Here is a 17894-nt window from a genome sequence, read left to right as displayed (position 1 = left end):
TCCAAAGACCAGGTGGTGAGTCTTTTGTCAGCCTCCTGACCCAGGCTGTCTTTCCCTGGGACCCAGGAACCATCATTTTGAAATGCAAAAGGCAGGGATAGAGAGCTCCTCTTTCGGTCAGTGTCTGGAGGCTGATCCTTTGGCTCATGGCTCCAACTTGTAAAACTAGCTCCTGTCTGGAAGACTTACTGGTTTTCTTCTGGAGAAAACCAGTAAGTGGCTGCAGTAAAACAAATGTAACCTGAATTACCAGGAAAATGTGAGATGAGCTATGGATGAGGAACCCCTCTTACTTAAGGACTGGTTGCTGCTGTTTACGGTGAAAATATGTATATAATGGGCTCCATCTGCCTGGCCACCCAAGGGGATGAGATTTCTCTGTCTCTGCCATCTCTCAGCTTATTGTTGTGAGGTATACCACATTCTGCTTAATGCTTATTCAAATAACAAAAGTGCTCCCTTTCTCTACTATTTTTTATGAAGAGGATTTCTGGGTTGGGAGATTTTGTTTGTAATAACATTTCCCCAGCAGGCTCTACTCTAAAGACTCCACAAGGGGATTCCAGAGCAGTGGCCGGGGCTCAGAAAACCATGTTTCAGTATACACCATCGCTCTGGACTGCAGATGACAGCCCTGGGGAGCAGCAAGGGCAGGGAAAGACTTTCCTTTCCTTTTGGGACCCAAAGACCAGGAGGAACCAAAGAGGGACACAGGTGCTGTCAGCCTTCTTACTGAAATGTCACTGAACTGGTATCACAGAAGAATGAAAATCAAATACACTTGAGAGCCCAGGGGAACTTTGTTCCAGAACATTGTTTTCTGGGACTACTCATTTCTCCTAAAAATCATTACTCCCCCTTAAAAACTGTCTTGAGTCTCCCCGCCCTGCCCATTTCCCTTTGGAAGAAGATACTTGAGCCTTAACCATCTGGCCTTTCTTTGCATTTCATTTTTTCATGACTGCTGGGCACCTGTGCATTAATAAATTTTCATGCTGTGTCTCCTGCAAATGACGAGTGACATTCTGAACAGACTCCACTCAAATACTGAAATCCTCAGTGGGAAAGTCTGAATGTCCCAACACACCACACCATATTTTTGCTACAAGTGAACCATGGTCCAAGTTGCACATGCCTCCACTGAATATTTAATATTAAGGAACTCAAGGAAGAAAGAAGGAAAAACTATATGTCAACATAATCAGAAAAGCTTCTAGAATAATACACCTGACAAGACATTGAGGCAACCTGAATTAACCTTAAAAAGGTGTCTGCAATGATTATTAATGGTTATTACTCAAATATGACTGCAGGAAGAATTCCCTAGGTCAGTAGACAAATAACAGGGGTTTGTCTTCTGATATTGGATCTCAAGAAAAATCCTACCATGATTGGGATATGCATCGTTCCCTAAAGGTCCCCAGCCTGTAGCACTATTGGGAAGTGGTAGAACATTTAGGAGAGGAGGTACAGTGGAAGAAAGTTAGGTCACTGGGGGTATGGCCTTGAAGGGGACATTGGTATTCAGCCCCTTCCTGACTCTTTGCTTCCTGGATGCCATGAGGTTAATATTTCTTCTGTTACATTTTCCCTCCTTGATGTGCCATGTTGCCACAGGTCCAAAGTAACAAGGTCAGATGTCCAGGACTGAAACCTCTGAAACCGTGAGCCAAAAATAAAACTTTCCTTTCTAAGCTGTTTATCTCAGGTGTTTTGTCACAGTGAGGGAGGCTGACATACCTGCTATGCAACGAGGCTGTCTCTGGAGTCACAGCAGTGGCTCCATGGTAGGCTCACATCATCTTAGCAAGAGGAGGCCCTTCACCATCAGGCGACCAGTCTTAACACCCTTTTCTCTTCATCTTCTTCTGCTCTGCTTTTGACAGGACAATTTCTCCTTCTCACAAACTTTGTGACCATCTGAGAAGCTGTACTGTTACTGTGGACAGGGAAGAGGGTTCCAACCTTGGCCAGCACCACGCTGACCTTCCAGCTTTTCTTCATCTCACAAATCCTGCAGCGAATCCACGGCCAAAGAACTAATCTCTGTGAAAAATTCTACTCCCCATGTATTTCCAGTGTGGTCCTGAAACATTTCAGAGCACTTGGAGTGTTTTGGATCCCAGGAAGCTTTAGGAATGCATTAACTGTCATTAGCATTGTTAATGTAGCAGGGATTTTTAAAATTTGCATAAGAGCATTTTAACATTATCTCCTTTATGTGTACTAAAGTAGAAGAAGAAAAGCCTTTGTGGTTGACTTTAGAATTGGGACCCTTACATGCACTAATTAACATTTCCTAGATGTCTGACAAAAATTAACCACTTTAAATAATCATAGCCAAAAATAAACTTTCGTGAAAATACCCCACAATGACAGACATCTCTTTGACTTTAATTCTACCCACATAAGCATTTTATAGTGAATCAAATTTAAAATGGAATGGTTACACTAAGAAAGCAAAATTATCTTGGGGCCATGACTCACAGACCTGCTTGCTACCAAAAAGCATCCTACAGATAAGGCTGGAAAAAAAAACCATAATCATGACATCCTCAGAATTAAAAAATAAGAGGTTTATCTCTCCCAGTTTAAAATAAGAGACAATTCCACCATCATCCCCCAACATACAACTGTTCTTTCCAAATTTCTTTATCTGTTCTTTACAAATGGATGTATCACAGACCAGGGACAGTCTCTTTGGATGTAATCAGGGAGATAAACCATCTCCTAGTTTCCTGGCAGCAGAGGGGCCTAACTTGTCACCAGACTCTAAATTGCAAAACTTGGCTAATACAAAGAGATGCATCCACCTGTATTGCTACATGGAAGGATGGAGTTTCAATCTTTCTTTGCAATCTCTTTAGCAGATTGCCTGGGATGACCATGACATTCTGGTTTAATGCTTAGTAATAAAGCTGTTTTCTTTCTCTCCTAACTTTGTGGTGAGGTTTTCTGGGTTGGGAGGAAGTTCTGTTTTTCATGATAAGTCCCCAGCAGGGACTTGGATATGTGGCAGATAGTGCTAACAAACTCATGGAGGCTGCAGAGGACCCTCCTGCAGAAAGCTGTTGGGAGTGTAGTCTACAGACAGAGCCAGGCCACACAGCGGGTCACTGCTTCTCAAGAGCTAAGAGCAGAAATTCAAAGTATGGTATTTAGAAAGGTTCAGAGCAATTTGAACTCTACATGTTGTAACAACCCAAAGATTACAAATTATGGTAATACAATTTTAATAACAATAACAAAAATTTTATAATATTACATTTTACCTGTTTTTTAACTTTATAGAAATGTAATTATAGATGTGTATTCTCTCAGGCTCGGCTTCTTTGGCTCAACATTGTGTTTGAGAAAGTCCTCATGTTTATGAGTGTGAAGTCATTCATTTTACAACTCTCTAGGATCCAGTGTATAAGTTCATCAATGTGTTCATGCTTCCCACTGCAGGGGGAGACTTGGGTTGGCCCCAGTTTGAAACTATCAGAAACATTTCTGCTACAAGTCTTCTCTTCCTTTTCTTTGGGTAGACAGTTGCTGGGTCATAAGGTACCTGGATCTTCAACTTCAGCAGCTCAGATAAAAATGCTTTCAAAGTTGAAGTCATTGCCCCACCCACCATCTACGTACAAAGTTCCCATTGTTCTACCTCTGTGTCAAAATTTAGTGTGGCAATCTTTTCAAAACCTTAACTTTAGCCTCTATGAATGCTAATGTACTGGAGGTGCTGAATGCAGTTTTGTGAAACTGCACTGGCCCAGAGCAGTGTTGCTCTAGAGACAGGGTGAGGACTGGGCTGGTGCTGCAGTGACACAGAGCCACTGTACTCCTGTCTGCCACGGGTGTCTGCTGCAGACATCCCCCTTGGGCATCCCAGCAGTTTCTCCTCTGGCTGAGAAGGCTGGTGAAAGCACAGGTGGGCCTTCATTTCCTGGTATTGCTGCTAGAACATCAAGTTCCCTTCTCTTCTCTGTTGGAAGATCCTCACAAGCAACCTGTCAGTGGTGGCAGATGTTTCTGGCGCCCAGATGCAGTGCAGAAGAGGCTATAGTGTCTGCAAGGACGGAGGCCGGGAGGCAGTGTGCTGATCTCCACATCCCCTCCAGCCTTCCAGGCTCACTGTTTTCTTCCAGCTGCAACTGGAAAGTAAATGGCATCTAAAGAATTGTTGTAGGTTGCAAAGATGCTGGCTGGAAGTAGGAAGCACCGCAGGCTCCTGGTTCACTCTTGCTCTAGCGTCTCCCCAAGTTTCTGCTCTTGCACACACAAAAATGAAATAACCTACAGTGTGATCAAAAACTACAGTGAATGTCAAAAATTTTTAAAAATTGGTTACAATTTATTAAAAGAAATTGCCATGAATCTGCCTCAAGATCCTCCCCCTTGCTTTGAACACACTCATCCCATCATTCTTGCCACTTTCTGAAGCAGTTCCGGAAGTCCTCTTTCATGAGCGCCTTTCGTTGCATGGTTGTGGCTGTCTCAGTGTTGTGAATTAACCCAAAATGTTTCTCTATTATGGTAATTTTGACTTTGAGAAAGAACCAGAAGTCACACGGTGCCAGATCTAGTGAATAAAGTGTATGAGGTCACAGCGTCATGTTTTTACAAGCCAACAAAATCCTATTAGATGGCATTGGCAGCAGCATTCACCATACTTTTGATTATACCTCATAAAAAACTCATGTGAGAGGACTCCCAGAACTGCTTCAGAAAGTGGCAAGAGCAACAGGGTAAGTGTTCCTTCAAGTAAGAAGAAAGCTTTGAGGGGCATTCATGGTGATGTGTCTTTTACTGTAACACATTTTTTATTTAAATATTCACTGTATATTTTGTTCACACCTCCTATCTGTCCTGTCAACAATGGGTTGTTCTAATAAAATAAGATCGTATACCAAAACTATTTTATAAGCCACAAATGCTCTATGCAACTGCAAGCTATTAACATGATTACATTTGAAAAGAAAGATTAGGGATTTTTAAAATATTGCATACAGCCAAGGATTTAGCTCAGTGCTTTTAGCGCCAGCCTCACAAACGCAAGGTCCTGAGTTCAATCCCCAGCACCAAAAAACAGAAAAAAAAAAATCCATACAATTTACAAAGTCATTGGAAGACTAGCAGAGAAATAAACTGTATAAAAATTTTACTCAAGATTTGATGTGGTGTGAGAAATATCTAGGAAAGCAGCATGTTTAGTATCTAACCACAAAATCTTTTATTTTCTGCTACAGATAATTATAGATAACATTTTTAAATATATTAAATTTAAATGTACTAAATGTAAAATTTCAGAGAATTCACCAAATTACTTTGAAAAATTAAAGAATTTTGGGCTTCAGGCTCGAAAACTATCAATTCTTATTTCTCAAAAGTATAGAATACAAAAACACAAAAAACTGAGGTGATGATGTACTGAGGTTAAGGACAAACCCTAGAAATTTCATTTTTAGATTAAAGTTCTGAAATAATAATAGGATGGTTAGTTTGGATTCCTCAAGCTCATGGTCGGGCTGCTATTAGTGGAGGTTTTATTACATGTTGTTCATTTATAATCAAAATCATAAAATGAGAATTTTTTGGAGTAACATTATATTTAACGTAATAGGGACACTCGTCTGGTGGGGAGGGGTGAAAGGGTCGCCGAAGGGGGCACACGGATGTTTAGGCAGCAAGCCTTTATTGGGGGCCGCAGTCTGCAGCCTGCCAGGCTGACTCACAGAATGGAGACCAGCAACTCCATGGGCTGAGCTGGAGGCTTACATGGGATTTTGTAGGTGGGAGAGCACTAGTCCATTGGTGCGGGTGGGTCATTGGGGCTGGGGTGTGTAACAACAGGTTTCGGTGGAGGGAATGGAGCAACCGTTTTGGGGAAGCCCCATCTTACTGGAACTTCTGACCAGGAAACCAGTGGGGCAGAAGATCCTTAACTAGGCAGACAGTCACTAACAAAGGGAGGTCAGGCCTTAGTTAGGCAGAAGTTCCCTATTCTCTGTAGCTGGAGTGGGGCAGGGGGAAAGGAGAGGAGGGGCTTGCTCTGTGGGGGCTCTGAAATACCTAACAAGGGGGAGCTCACTTGTAAAGGTTCCTGTCAGCAAAGCCAGCATGGTGGCCCCTGAGTTTCTCCCCTGGGTGGAACCTGGTGCCATCTCACGCAGTTCAGCTGGAATGTTGCCAACCAGGCCTGGCAGCCAGCACAGCTGGCCAGCAATTCCTTTCATTTTCACAGATGAGTAACACCAGCCCAGAAACCGGAACGTCCTTGGCTTTCCTGGTTTATCATAGCACTGAAGTTTGTATTTGATAGCCAAGAAAGTCAAGTAATCACAGTGATTTTCCCTATAGACCCTCTCTTCAAGCAGATCTGCTGCCCTGCATGCTGGCCAAGGGGCACGGGCAATTTACAGCTGAGATGTCCAGGCACAGTGTGGTGTGTGTGTGCCTGTGTCCATAAGACAATCCCCCCCCTCTCACACACACACACACACACACACACACACACACACCATTTATAGCTCTGCCTGGGTCATCCAGCTTGGCCCACACTGCTCTATACTCTGCTATTTATTGGCATATAAATTTATGCCATCTATTTGCTCTACTTGTAAATACTGACACACAGGAAGACTGGCTGATGAGCAAGGGGAACTCACATAGCTCTGAGCAGCAGAGGCCAAAGGAATGCTTGTCGAGTGGGAACGGTTACTTCCTGAGGTCAAGACTGAGGAAAGGTAGCAAGACTTCCTGATAGGAGGGGTGCTACACTTCAGGAGCAATCAATCTATTTGTTCCCTAATTTACATAGGGGCAGGTCCAGGATGCAGCCCACCAGAGAGCCAGGGGAGTCATGGTTAAGTCTCCAAACTGCCCTGCTGGTCCTGGGCTTCTCAGCCACTCTCTCTATTACTTCCTCATCTCTGCTTCCCTCCACTAGGTTTGCAGTGCATTTTCAATGGGCCACAGGCAAATAACAGAGCATCTTTCAATGAAAATGATCGCTCTTTTCTGTGAGAGACAGAAAACTGGGCTTCTTCCATCAGCCTTGCTTTTCCCATTCCCAGGTTACACATGAGCTTAGAAAACTTCAAGTCAAAGCTCAAGCTGGAAAAAATGAGTTTGAGAGTTTTCACCATAAAAATGATAAATGTTTGAGAAAATCAATATGTTTAACCTGATTGAAACATTATACAGTGTATAGCATGTATGGAAAAACTACATGTTAGCTCATTACTGTGTGCAATTGTGCTTTTACGTATCAGTTAAAAATTAACTTTAAAAAACTTAATGTTCCCTTGGTGTTTCTTACTGATACCCATTTCTTTCTCTCTTCCATATGTGCATTTCACTTCATCTTCTTGCATTCTCCACCTATCTTTCTGGGATTTCCTCAGGTCTTGATGGTAACAGTTATCTTAAAAATTCACCCCTCATCCAGTGGTTCTGAGTCTAGGTAGTACCACAGAACCACTGTGAAACTGATGAATGCCCAGCTACATATCAGGGCAGCTAATTCAGAATCGGGGTCAGGAAGGGGTAGTGTATAGACGGCTGAGAACCTCCACCCTCCACCAGTGATTCTTATGCTTACGCCCAGGGATGCCCAAATTTCTCAAGATCCCCCAGCTGATACTATCACCAGGAAGCCACTTGGCTGGTTGTGTCCACCCATGCTCTCAGGTCAGCCTGTGCTCAGGAACTCCCAGGTCTGAGCATGCTCCTGATTTCTAAAATGTGCTCTTATTAGTCAAATAAAACTGGCTCTCAAAACCGAAGAGTCCACACAATTCTCCTACATTGTTGAATTTATTTTAAACCACTAAATAAGAAAGAAAAAATTGGCCTGGGGCACATTTATTTAACTCCTTAAATAAAAAGAGCATGGAGGCAGTAGTTATTTATCCTCTAAAGAGGGCATGTGCTTAAAGTGGAAACAACCATATACATGGAATTCTCTCTCCTGTTACCTAATTAGAACTTCTTAAAATAAAAGGAAATATACAACTAAGATTACGGGCCTTTCTCATAACGCACAGTGTGTGTTAAGCAGAGGACAGATCAACTCTCTACTCATTCAAAGATTCATCCCTTTGAGTGCTTACTACACAAAGCTGCTGTCAACAGAGTGAATGATCAGTCGATGTTGATATTTCAAAATGCACCACACCTCTCAGTCATAACATAGACAGCTCAAGGAGGAAACGATGAACAAGTTTTAAGTGATGTGCTTAGTGACCAGGATGAGTTACAGCTCAGGAAATGGCCTGTTTAGTTTATTTGCACATCCAAACAGACCCAGAGAACTGGGGAAGTGGAGACCTGCACAGGGCTCTGTAGACAGCAGGACAGTGCTCCACCAAAGCTCTTGCAGGACATTTTATAAAACAGCCTGAGCTCATCCTCTCTTTCTGGCTTTGGGAACTTCTTCCTATTAATTTTATCAACTTGGTATATTTTTATAGGCTGTTAACATGTATTAACACGTCTTCCCCATCCCAGATAGTGGTGTGAAGTGGGCTAATGCCTGGCCCTTTCTCCTGCACAGACAGGGTTAATCAGCATTTCTGGAGGAATCTGCTTCTAGGGTTGATGACTTTATGAGGGATGTTGAATGACCAGAAATAGGGAGCTATCACCTTTACTATCCATCCTGGGACCCACAGTGACAACTCTCAGAACCGGGGCCTTGGAAGTAATCTTCAAAACCTATTTTCAGAAGGCAAATTCTTCTCCAATTCCATGCTGAAATGCCCACATTTAGAACCAGCACCAAGGTTATATCACCAACTCACTGACCCATAAAAAAAAACAGCAAAAGAAGGGTTCCCAAGAACCCTAGGGTAAGGAAAGTATGGCCTCCCTACAGAATATACTCCTAGACATCATTTTGAGAGAACAAGTTGTTGTTCCCAGGGGATTAGGCCCCACACAAACCCTCTAACTTGTCCCAAAGCCTCACAGAGCCTCTGCTCACCTGTGCACCTTACCTGTGGAGCATCATGGCAGATCACCTAAGTCTGTGAAGTGCTCCAATGGCTGGAAAGCAAACTCTTATTCTGGACAGTTCAGACCCAGAGGTTTGCTCTAACATAGGAAGGGGAAACAATCATTCTAAAAAGTTCCTAGGCCTACAACATTATAGCTGGATCTAATCAGAGACCAGAGACATAAAGCCAGTCGCAGTGTTCACAAGGAATGAAAGTTTAACTTTCCCCATGCAGAGAATTCATGGATTGCAACTTTGCTTTAAGCATGGGATTCTCAAGCATGGCAGTGGCTTGCAGACCTCTAACTTCTGTGTATTTCTGTCACCACTCTGGTCTCCAAAACCACGCCCAACTCTGGTTTGGTCACCACATACTTGAAGACCCAACAATGCAGGTATCAAAGAAGAAGGAAACACCAATGATTATTGGGTGGTTCCACCACCTTGACTCAACAACTCAGCATCGGGGAAAGGTTCATACATGGACAGAGCAGAGAATTTGCCATGAAGCAATATCTTGCAGATAATAAAATTTCCCATCGATCCTAGAACCTTTGGCAGAGGATGTCTCTGATAAATAAGCAGGGTATCGACATATTGGCAATAAAATAAGATGGAGTTGAAAAAATGCATGTCACCCCCTCTATACATCTTCACATGTAAACTTTATAGAGATACAGGCACTTTAAAAATAATATTTTGTTTCCAGGAAAGTAGGAAATCTTAATTTCTTTCAATATGTTACATGGCAGATTGAATGGTTAATCTATGTGTCCTGAAAATATTAGAAGCATATGAAATAGACTCTTCTTGAGAATGAGAAGTTGTGAACTGGTTCCATGAATGGCTCTTCTTTTGCTCACTGATTGACTTCAACAAGACAGAGAGTGCGTTGCCTTCCCAGAGCCATCCAACTATGATTAGAAATCAGCTCCTGCAGCCACGTGCAGTGAAGAAAACCTGCAATCCAATTTCCATCCCAGCAACAGGCAAGGATAGGGCAAGCCCAGGTGCTGCTGTCACCGTCCCCAGGGCCCCTGGTAAAACAAAGACCTGAAAGTCCAGGCTGTCGCACATGTGGACACACAAGAGAAGACACTGGCTAAGGGAGCAGGCTCCAGGCCTGGCTGTAACAGCATTCCGCCTCTCCCAAACTCTTCGGGCAGCAGCAAGTCCCATCAGTCTCTCTAACTCCTTTACCTCTTTTAAACCTCCAACCTCAAGTGTAAGTCCAAATCTATGAACTGAGATTTGGCTTGTGTGACTCGGTGTGTGTATGTATGTGTATGCACTGACAGATGTGACACAATATAAAGCCATTCTGGCACTTTTTGTGGCAGGCAGATGCGGCACAACTCAACTGTCAGAAAAAGGAATAAATCATCCAGACTCCGGCCAGAATGCTAAATATCACCTCCACAGAGGCGCAAGTCATTTGATCCAGGAGAGGCTGTGACTGATAATACTCCTCCACAGCAACTGAGGAAAACTAGGGACCAATAAGTCCCAAATTAATTACGCAAGTATGGAATGATCACTGGATGGAAGCCACATGCAGATTTAGTTGGAACATGAAATCTCAAATGTTTCTGACTGCCAACTCCTAACTGTCAATTTAAGAACGGAAAGAACAATTAAATGTTGAGTAAGGGACTCAACTTATTTTTTCCCTGGGTCAATGAATGACTTTTTTTTTGGTACCGAGGATCAAACTTGGGACTTTGCATTTGCCAGGCAGGCCGTGGCACCACTGAGCTAAATCCCCAGCCCCTAATGACTTTTTTAAAAATACTGCTTGCTGTAGAATTCTCTCAGCTCAGTTCAAATTACTCTAATGCTACTCATTAAGATGAGGCTGAGGGGAACACATACAGCGAACATCACTGGGGATATCCTTATTCCAGCACAAGAAATGTGATCAGCAATCCTCACAGTCTGCACTTCGGGAAGTGAAAGGCAGAGAGGGGAGTATTGGAAAGAAGACCTTAAAAGCGTTAAATACAGATCCCATACAAATTTGTTGTCATATCATAAAATAGCATCTGAAATATGAGTAGAGGTACTTATTTGATAATTGACTTATGTAATTATTGATACTGTGTCATTATCAATGTAACCCATCTGAATCCCTTAGCCTCTATACCAAGTGTGTAGGTTTTACTAGCACATTATGGCATATTATAAAAAGGAATTATGGGTGTGGGTAGGTATTAATTGCAAACCATAACTCCATACATATTTCTGCCCTGTTCAGATAAGAAATTATGCTGAATAACATAATAGCTTTTTTTAAAGTGTGGAAAAATTAGGAAAACAGATGAATTTTCACCAATGCACAATTAGGTCAGCCAGCCCAAGAACCCACAGGCTGAAGCAGCCCTGGGAGGAACACTTGTGGTGGTGGGGTGTCATCCACATTCACTCCAAGTCAAGTTCGGAACCGACCTGCAGTGCCCCTCCATGCAGGCAACAGGTGCCTTACTGTGGGCATGGTTAAGCCAGCCTCGCAGTTTGTGAATCGAAACAAATTCTCATTTCTCGTCTCGTTTTGCTTAAAGGGAGACCTCAAAGTGGGCCACTCACTGGTTCTTCAAGCACAGCTCCTGACCCGCTGCCCTGGACCCACACCACTCTTGTAAACAGTCTAGACCTTGGCCTGAAGGAATGCTCGCCTTTCCCGCTGGACTTTCCAGAGTAACTTGGAAATCCCTATCCACTGGCCCTTGGCTTGCTCAGAAAGGACTGGCCAACCACGGAACACCAGGGACCTTCAACCACACGAACGCCTAAAGGGTTAAAATATCACCCAAATAAACGCGCAGACAATTCCCACAGAACAAGATGGCAACCTCCTGGTCCTCGCGCAGAGATCCCAGCACCCTGACCCACACCCCAGGCTCCAAGAACCCGAAGCAGGTGCGCTGCCAAGGCCACGCGGGCCAGGGGGGTGCAGGCAGAAAGGGGTCGGGTGCGGGAGATGGCGCGACACTGAGTCCTCAAGTTCGCAAAGTTATCCATGCCAAGATGCCCCTTGGCCTGCAGCCGTGGTGCGCGGTCATCTTTACGGAAAGATTGCCTTCATTACTCTCTGGCACAACCTTTTGAGGGAGTCATCTTTCCCAAACCTGGGGAGTAGGGCCTCGCCCCTCGCCGGGTGGGCAGCCGAGGAGGACGCGGTGCCGGTGCCGGTGACCAGGGCAGAGCGGCTGGAGCCCGACTGGAGTGCAGCAGAGGCTTGGTAACCCCAACAGGTCTCAGCTCCAGGGACTCGCAGCCCCGAGCGAGGCAGGCGCGGGCGGCAGGGCCCGGTGGCGCTGCCCTGGCTGAATAAGTGACCCTGTCGCTGCTCTTTCTCCAGCACCACCCAGGTCAGCTACTCGCACAGACGCGCACCTTTGAGGGCTCGCCCGCAGCCCGCGCCCAAAGACACAAAGCCACATGCCCAAAGCACAGCGGCAGCGAAGCCGCCAAGTTGCGGATCTCGGTGACGCCTGGTCCCCGCGCCCGGGCGCCTCCGGTGGGCTCCGGAGGGAAGTGGCCGCCGCGCGCGCGCGGGGACCCTGGGCTGTCATTCCCAGGGAAAGGGGGCTCAGGAGAAGAGAGCCCGGCCCGACCGTGCCGCGGCACCACTCACCATGACGTTCCCCTGCATTTTAGCCGTCTTTATCATCGCCTTTTCCTTCATGTTGCCCCGAGTCTGAACCCGACTTCCGATCCAGGGAAGAGTAACTTAATCCATTGTCCTGGTGAGGATTAAAGTAGACACCAGCCTGGCTCACGACTGGGTGGAGACGGCTTTTTGAAGAAACAAAAAAAATGGTTTTCCCGGTCTTTGGTTTCTCCTGCTCGACTCTGCCTGACCCCGTCCGCAGCCCAGCGGATCCCGACAGCAATCAAGTCTTACAGCGCCGCCAACGAAGGAGGGGGAAGCCGAGCGAGTGCAGCTTTAAACAAAAAGCCGGGAGCCTGGAGGAAGAGGCTGCCCGCCGGCCCAGCGCAGATGGCGTGTGGTCGGCGGGGCGCACGCGGGGACACTGTGCGACTCCTCGGGCTGGCGGCGCGGGCGCAGCGGTCCCCGCGTTGGTCCCTAAGGGCGGGGGCCGGGCAGGCGGCGATGCCAAGGGCTGTGTGCGTGCGCGCGTGTGTGTGTGTTTTGTGTGTGTGTGTGTGTGTGTGTGTGTGCGTGCGCGCGTGCACGCGCGCGCGGGACGTACTACCCAAGCCCAGCAGGACCTGAGAGCCCCGGTCTGCAGCAGGGTGAAGCCAGCCCTAACTGTTGGAGTAGCGCCGGGCGCGCCCCCTTTCCGAGCGCCCCTACCCGTAGACGCCCCCTCCGCCGTGGCGCGGCGCGCCCGGTGCACGCACGCGCGGCTTTCCAAACAGGCGCCTCCATGCGCGCTGGAGGAGCCGCCGCCCGCGGGCGTGTTAACTATTGATCGGCTGCGACTCGCTCCTGACTGCGCCCCGGGAGCAAGGCGAGGCAGCCGGAGCCAGACGCGGCCGTGCACGTCTGGAGACAGAGCCCGGGGCCGGACTGCGGGAGCCTGGCAGTGGCAACTCATAAATAATGTTGTTTCAGGTTACTATGGGACGCACGTTGCGTTTCCATGGTTGCGCTCAGCTCGGCCTCCCTGTTCGCGCCCCTGCAGCTGCCCCAGCCCAGCGCCTTGTGGGGCCTCGGTGCGGCCGACTCTGGCTGGCACTGCCGCGCGCACCCACACCTGGCTTCTCGGGCCGCTCCTCCTCCAGGCCTCTGCCCCATCCGCGGCCCCACCAGCGGCTTTGTGTCTGGTTCCCTGTCCCCTGCCTGCAGGATCTGATACCATCTGCTTGCCCAGTCGAGGGGCAAGGACTACCTGGCCCAGGAACCCTCTGATGGGGCCCAGACCCCAGCGCCCAAGTCTCTGATCTCTGCCCAGTGGCCACACCCTGGGTTCCCAGATCACCACTCTTAGGCGCTCCTCGGATTAATCTCTCACAGCTACCATTTTGCACCATGGACCAACCACACCGAGATGCCCACTCCGGAGAGCGAGCACGTGCAGATGGTGCTCAAATTCCTGTGCCCACTGACCTAGGCCGCTCCAAAAACTGGATTTGGAGCGACTTCAGTCCACAGGCAATTCAGGCTTGAACTCACAGCCTAGGGGTTGGGGGTGGATAATTGGGAGCCCTCACCTGGGAGGGAGGGGCAGTGGTGGAGAGACAGTCTGACTGGATTCAGGAAGTCTTGTTTTTTTTTTTTTTAACATTCACAAAAAATCTTTAGTATAAAACAGAACCAAGAGTCAATGTTGAACCCACAAAGAAGTAGAAAATTCTAATTGCAGCAGCACTTACATCTAAGTTACAAGGCCCCACACACTACTACCCTGTGCGTGTATGCACTGTGTATATAATGTATAAGCACACATACTCCAGCACTTGGTGTGCAGGAGTAATCATTTGGGCTTGAGACAAAAAGAAGAAAGAGGCAAACCAAAACCAAATGTGTGAAAGGCAGCTTTAAAAGCGATGTGGCTTATGTTCTGCTTAGAAAGTGGTAGGCACATCTCAGGGTCTAGAAACGCTGCTATGGCTATGTCTAGATGGCCCCCCAAAAACCTCTAGTAGTCATAGGTGGGGCCTTTTCAGAGGTGGCTGGATGTAGAGTGTGTGATGTGGGATTGATTCATGGTGCAATGCTAGGCTCAAGGGCACTAGGATTAAGGGTGTGAGTGCTTCCTGCTCTAAGGGTGGGTGGCCTGGATAAGATATAAGAGACAGAAAGAGGCTTGTAGTTGGTCACTTGCTTGCTTTTGCTGTCTTCTGCCTTCTGTGAACTGTTTCTCCTCTGTGATGCCTGCCTGCCACGCCACCCTGCCTTGGAACCAGGCGACTATGAACTGAAAACTCTACAGACTGAGCTAAATAAACCTTTCCACATTTAACTTTGGGTGTTGGGTATTTTGTGTCAGCAATGTGAAAAGTAACTAAGACAAATGTTTTTCTCCAGGAGGATTGATCTTAGTCTCTTCTGGCTCCTATAATGAAATACTGGAAGTGGTGGCTTATCAGCAACAGAAATATTTCTATACTACAAGGCAGGTGCCCTGATGATGAAGTCCCTTCTCTGATTCACACACCCGGCCTCTGGCTGTGTCCTGGCCGCGTTTGAGAGAGGAGGAAGGCAGCACTATGAGCTCTGTTTTATTAGGGCATGAAGAATCCCATTCATGAGTGCTCTCCTTACCTCACTGTTAAACACCATCACCTTGGGAATGAGGATTTCAACATATGAATGGGGAGGGAGTGGGCACAACAACGTTTAGACCACAGAAGAATTCTTGAACACCACGCTTCTCCAGAAATGAACCCTTGGGCACAGGTCACTCTTGCACTGTTGACCTTTAGGGTGAATCCCACTGGATGTGGACAGACCATCTTACCAATCTTCACTCTCTTTTAAGCAATATTAAAATGGTTCTTGTTCCTCTTTTTTTAGAATAGCTTTAATTCATCTGAATCTTCCTGTCTTTCCCACCAAGCATGGCAAGAAGGTTCAGACAACTGTACATCTACAATCTTCAGAGAATAGGCCTCCTGACTGAACCCCAACTTGACTTCCTCCACCCCATCATGATTGGGGAGGGAGAGAAAAATCAAGAAAATGGAATAAACATTCTTTAACTTGCCATGTTTATAGTTTCCATTAAATTATCCTGAAAAATGGAAAGTGGAATAATATGGGTTAAACCGTTACGTTAAAAGCTAAACAGCTATGTTAGTTCACTGAATGTCTTCCCTTAGTACTCATTAAATAGCTACCAGCCCAACTGCTGGCCTGGGCTCATTATGTTCTGTGCTGCTCCTGGCCAGCCAATGATGCCAAAAAGCCTACCGGCATGATGGAACTGAAAAGCAGGCTTAACGAGGGAGCAGGATAGGGGCTAAGAGAGCACAGGTATTCTGAGTAGTGGTTTTGCTTACTCATTCTTGGCAACTCATCTGCCTTTAGCCATTGCTACGTGGGATGCTGAGGAGAAAAAGAAGATAAAGAGGCCTCCAGGAGAAAGAAAAAAGACAGAAATACAAGGAAACACCCTTAATACAGGATGATCCTCAATTTACACATTAATTGAGATAATATATTTTAATGAGGAAATATTTGAAGATAGTGTGACCTTCAGAAACTTTCTCCCCAACCCATCCATAAGGCTGTCTGCACTGTAGCATTCGTAAGCAGGGAGGCTGTCTTAGTCTGTTTTCTGTCACTATGGCAGAATACCAGAGAGTAATTATAAGAATAAAGGTTTATGCAAAGTGAGGTTCCCAAGGTTAGGAAGTTGAAGATTAAGCGGCAGTGTCTGGGGTGGACTCTCTACAGGGGCCCAAGGCAGAGCTGGGCATTCTGTGGATTTCTCTTTCTCTTCTTATAAAGTCGCTAATACCATCTTGAGAACCCCACACTCAGGACCTGATTACCTCTCAAAGCTCTCACCTTGTCCCTCACAACGGGGCCCAATTTGGACCTGAGTACTGGTGGGGACATTTGGACTTCAACAGACATAAATGTGGTCCTTGGATTGTCAGCAGGGTTGGCTCTTCCCACTCTGGTTTCTGCAGTGGTATTTCCGGTTTCCTTTCCAATCTACAAGATTCACAGTCTTGTCCCTCTTGTGATTTTTTTTTCACCCTGGTGTTTCTGAGGTTTTGGGCACAGAGGACCTGCCACATTCCCCAGCACTGAGGTGCCGTTTGCCTTCTTAGCATCAACTGACCCATGGGTGCCTGGTTAGCACAGCAGGCTCCCTGCAGACCTGCTAGAAGGCAGCCCTTGCCTTTGTCTAAGCTTCAGTTTCTGCCTTAATTTATGAATTGCTGGCATTAGCATCTGCTTTGATTGAAGCAGCTTTAAGTTGAGAGTTTTGCCAAAAGGGTTCAATTTCACATTTGAAATACAGTAATGTTTACAACACAAGAATAGATTCCTCCTGTAGCTTTATCATTATTTTCTTCCTGTTATTTATTATTTGAAATTTAATTGCTGAATATCTACCTAGGTGAACTCCACTACAAGGAAACTCAATATGTGGGATTCTCAATTTGTCAAAGTGAAACCCTAAGTGGCAAAGGAAAAGAGGGTAGTTTTTCTGGTCATGAACTCTTCTTTTAAACAGATTAATTCAATACTGACATTCTTTAAAATGTGAGCTCTTGCATTCCACTGAAAACCTCATTCACTCTGTACAATTTAATTTGCTCATAACATTGCAGGAAAATATATACTAAGAAAAATGAGATCTGTCATCATTTATTTTACCAAATGCATAGATATGATACTAATGGTTTGGCAAAAGCATCTAACAAACTGATTTTACCTTCTGTGGATCCATTCTGAAATTAGACAAATTAACCTAAAATATGTCATGACAAGGGTGATTTGCACGATGAATTATATTATGGAACATTCCCCCAGTCTTCAAGGAGTTCACAGTGTCTGGCAGAAGACATCAAAATTAATAATATTAATCGCAACATTAATAGTACAAATATGATCAGGAATATAGATGATAGTGGTGGTGTGGTGTTTGGGCAAATAGTGAATGGTAAAACAAGAGATGACAGTGGAAATATATCTTGTAGAACCAACTAAATGTAGCCATTAGGGACACAGAGCCAGAGGAATGCAGTGCCCGGGGAGAGGGATTTCTTGAGCTGTCCTGAAAGAGGAAGAAGAAACATGAGGCCAGGTAATGGGAACTCTGTGAGTTGTTTCCTAGGAGAATTGAAAGGCCAAGTCAAGAATCCTGGTAGAGAGTGATACAGCAAGACCCAGGTTTTGGAAGATGAGATGGCTTCTCCTTTGAATTATCCTCTAAAGACAGAGGCATGGAGTCAAGAAGACAACTAGAAAGTCCTTGCACTCATT

General features: G+C 45.7%; 1 protein-coding gene across 2 annotated transcripts in view; it reads right to left on the bottom strand.

The window, feature by feature from the left end:
* The window catches only part of Dpp6 (dipeptidyl peptidase like 6), an 863175-nt gene that overhangs the window by 733555 nt on the left and 111726 nt on the right, over nucleotides 1–17894 (bottom strand). The window contains exon 1 of one of the 2 annotated variants that reach the window (XM_004860347.4): nucleotides 12618–13300. The exons of the other annotated variant lie outside the window; for it this stretch is intronic. Coding sequence (XP_004860404.2) covers nucleotides 12618–12668 — 51 coding nt within the window. The 5' untranslated portion in view covers nucleotides 12669–13300. Of the gene's footprint in view, nucleotides 1–12617; nucleotides 13301–17894 lie in introns of those variants that run through there. 2 annotated transcript variants of the gene reach the window in all.

This window comes from Heterocephalus glaber, unplaced genomic scaffold, assembly GCF_053883595.1.
Source record: "Heterocephalus glaber isolate CG9 unplaced genomic scaffold, H.glaber_assembly_v1.0 deba00000818, whole genome shotgun sequence".
Classification (NCBI taxonomy): domain Eukaryota; kingdom Metazoa; phylum Chordata; class Mammalia; order Rodentia; family Bathyergidae; genus Heterocephalus; species Heterocephalus glaber.
The sequence above is the reverse complement of the archived record's forward strand: the minus strand, read 5'-3'. Positions and strand labels throughout refer to the sequence as shown.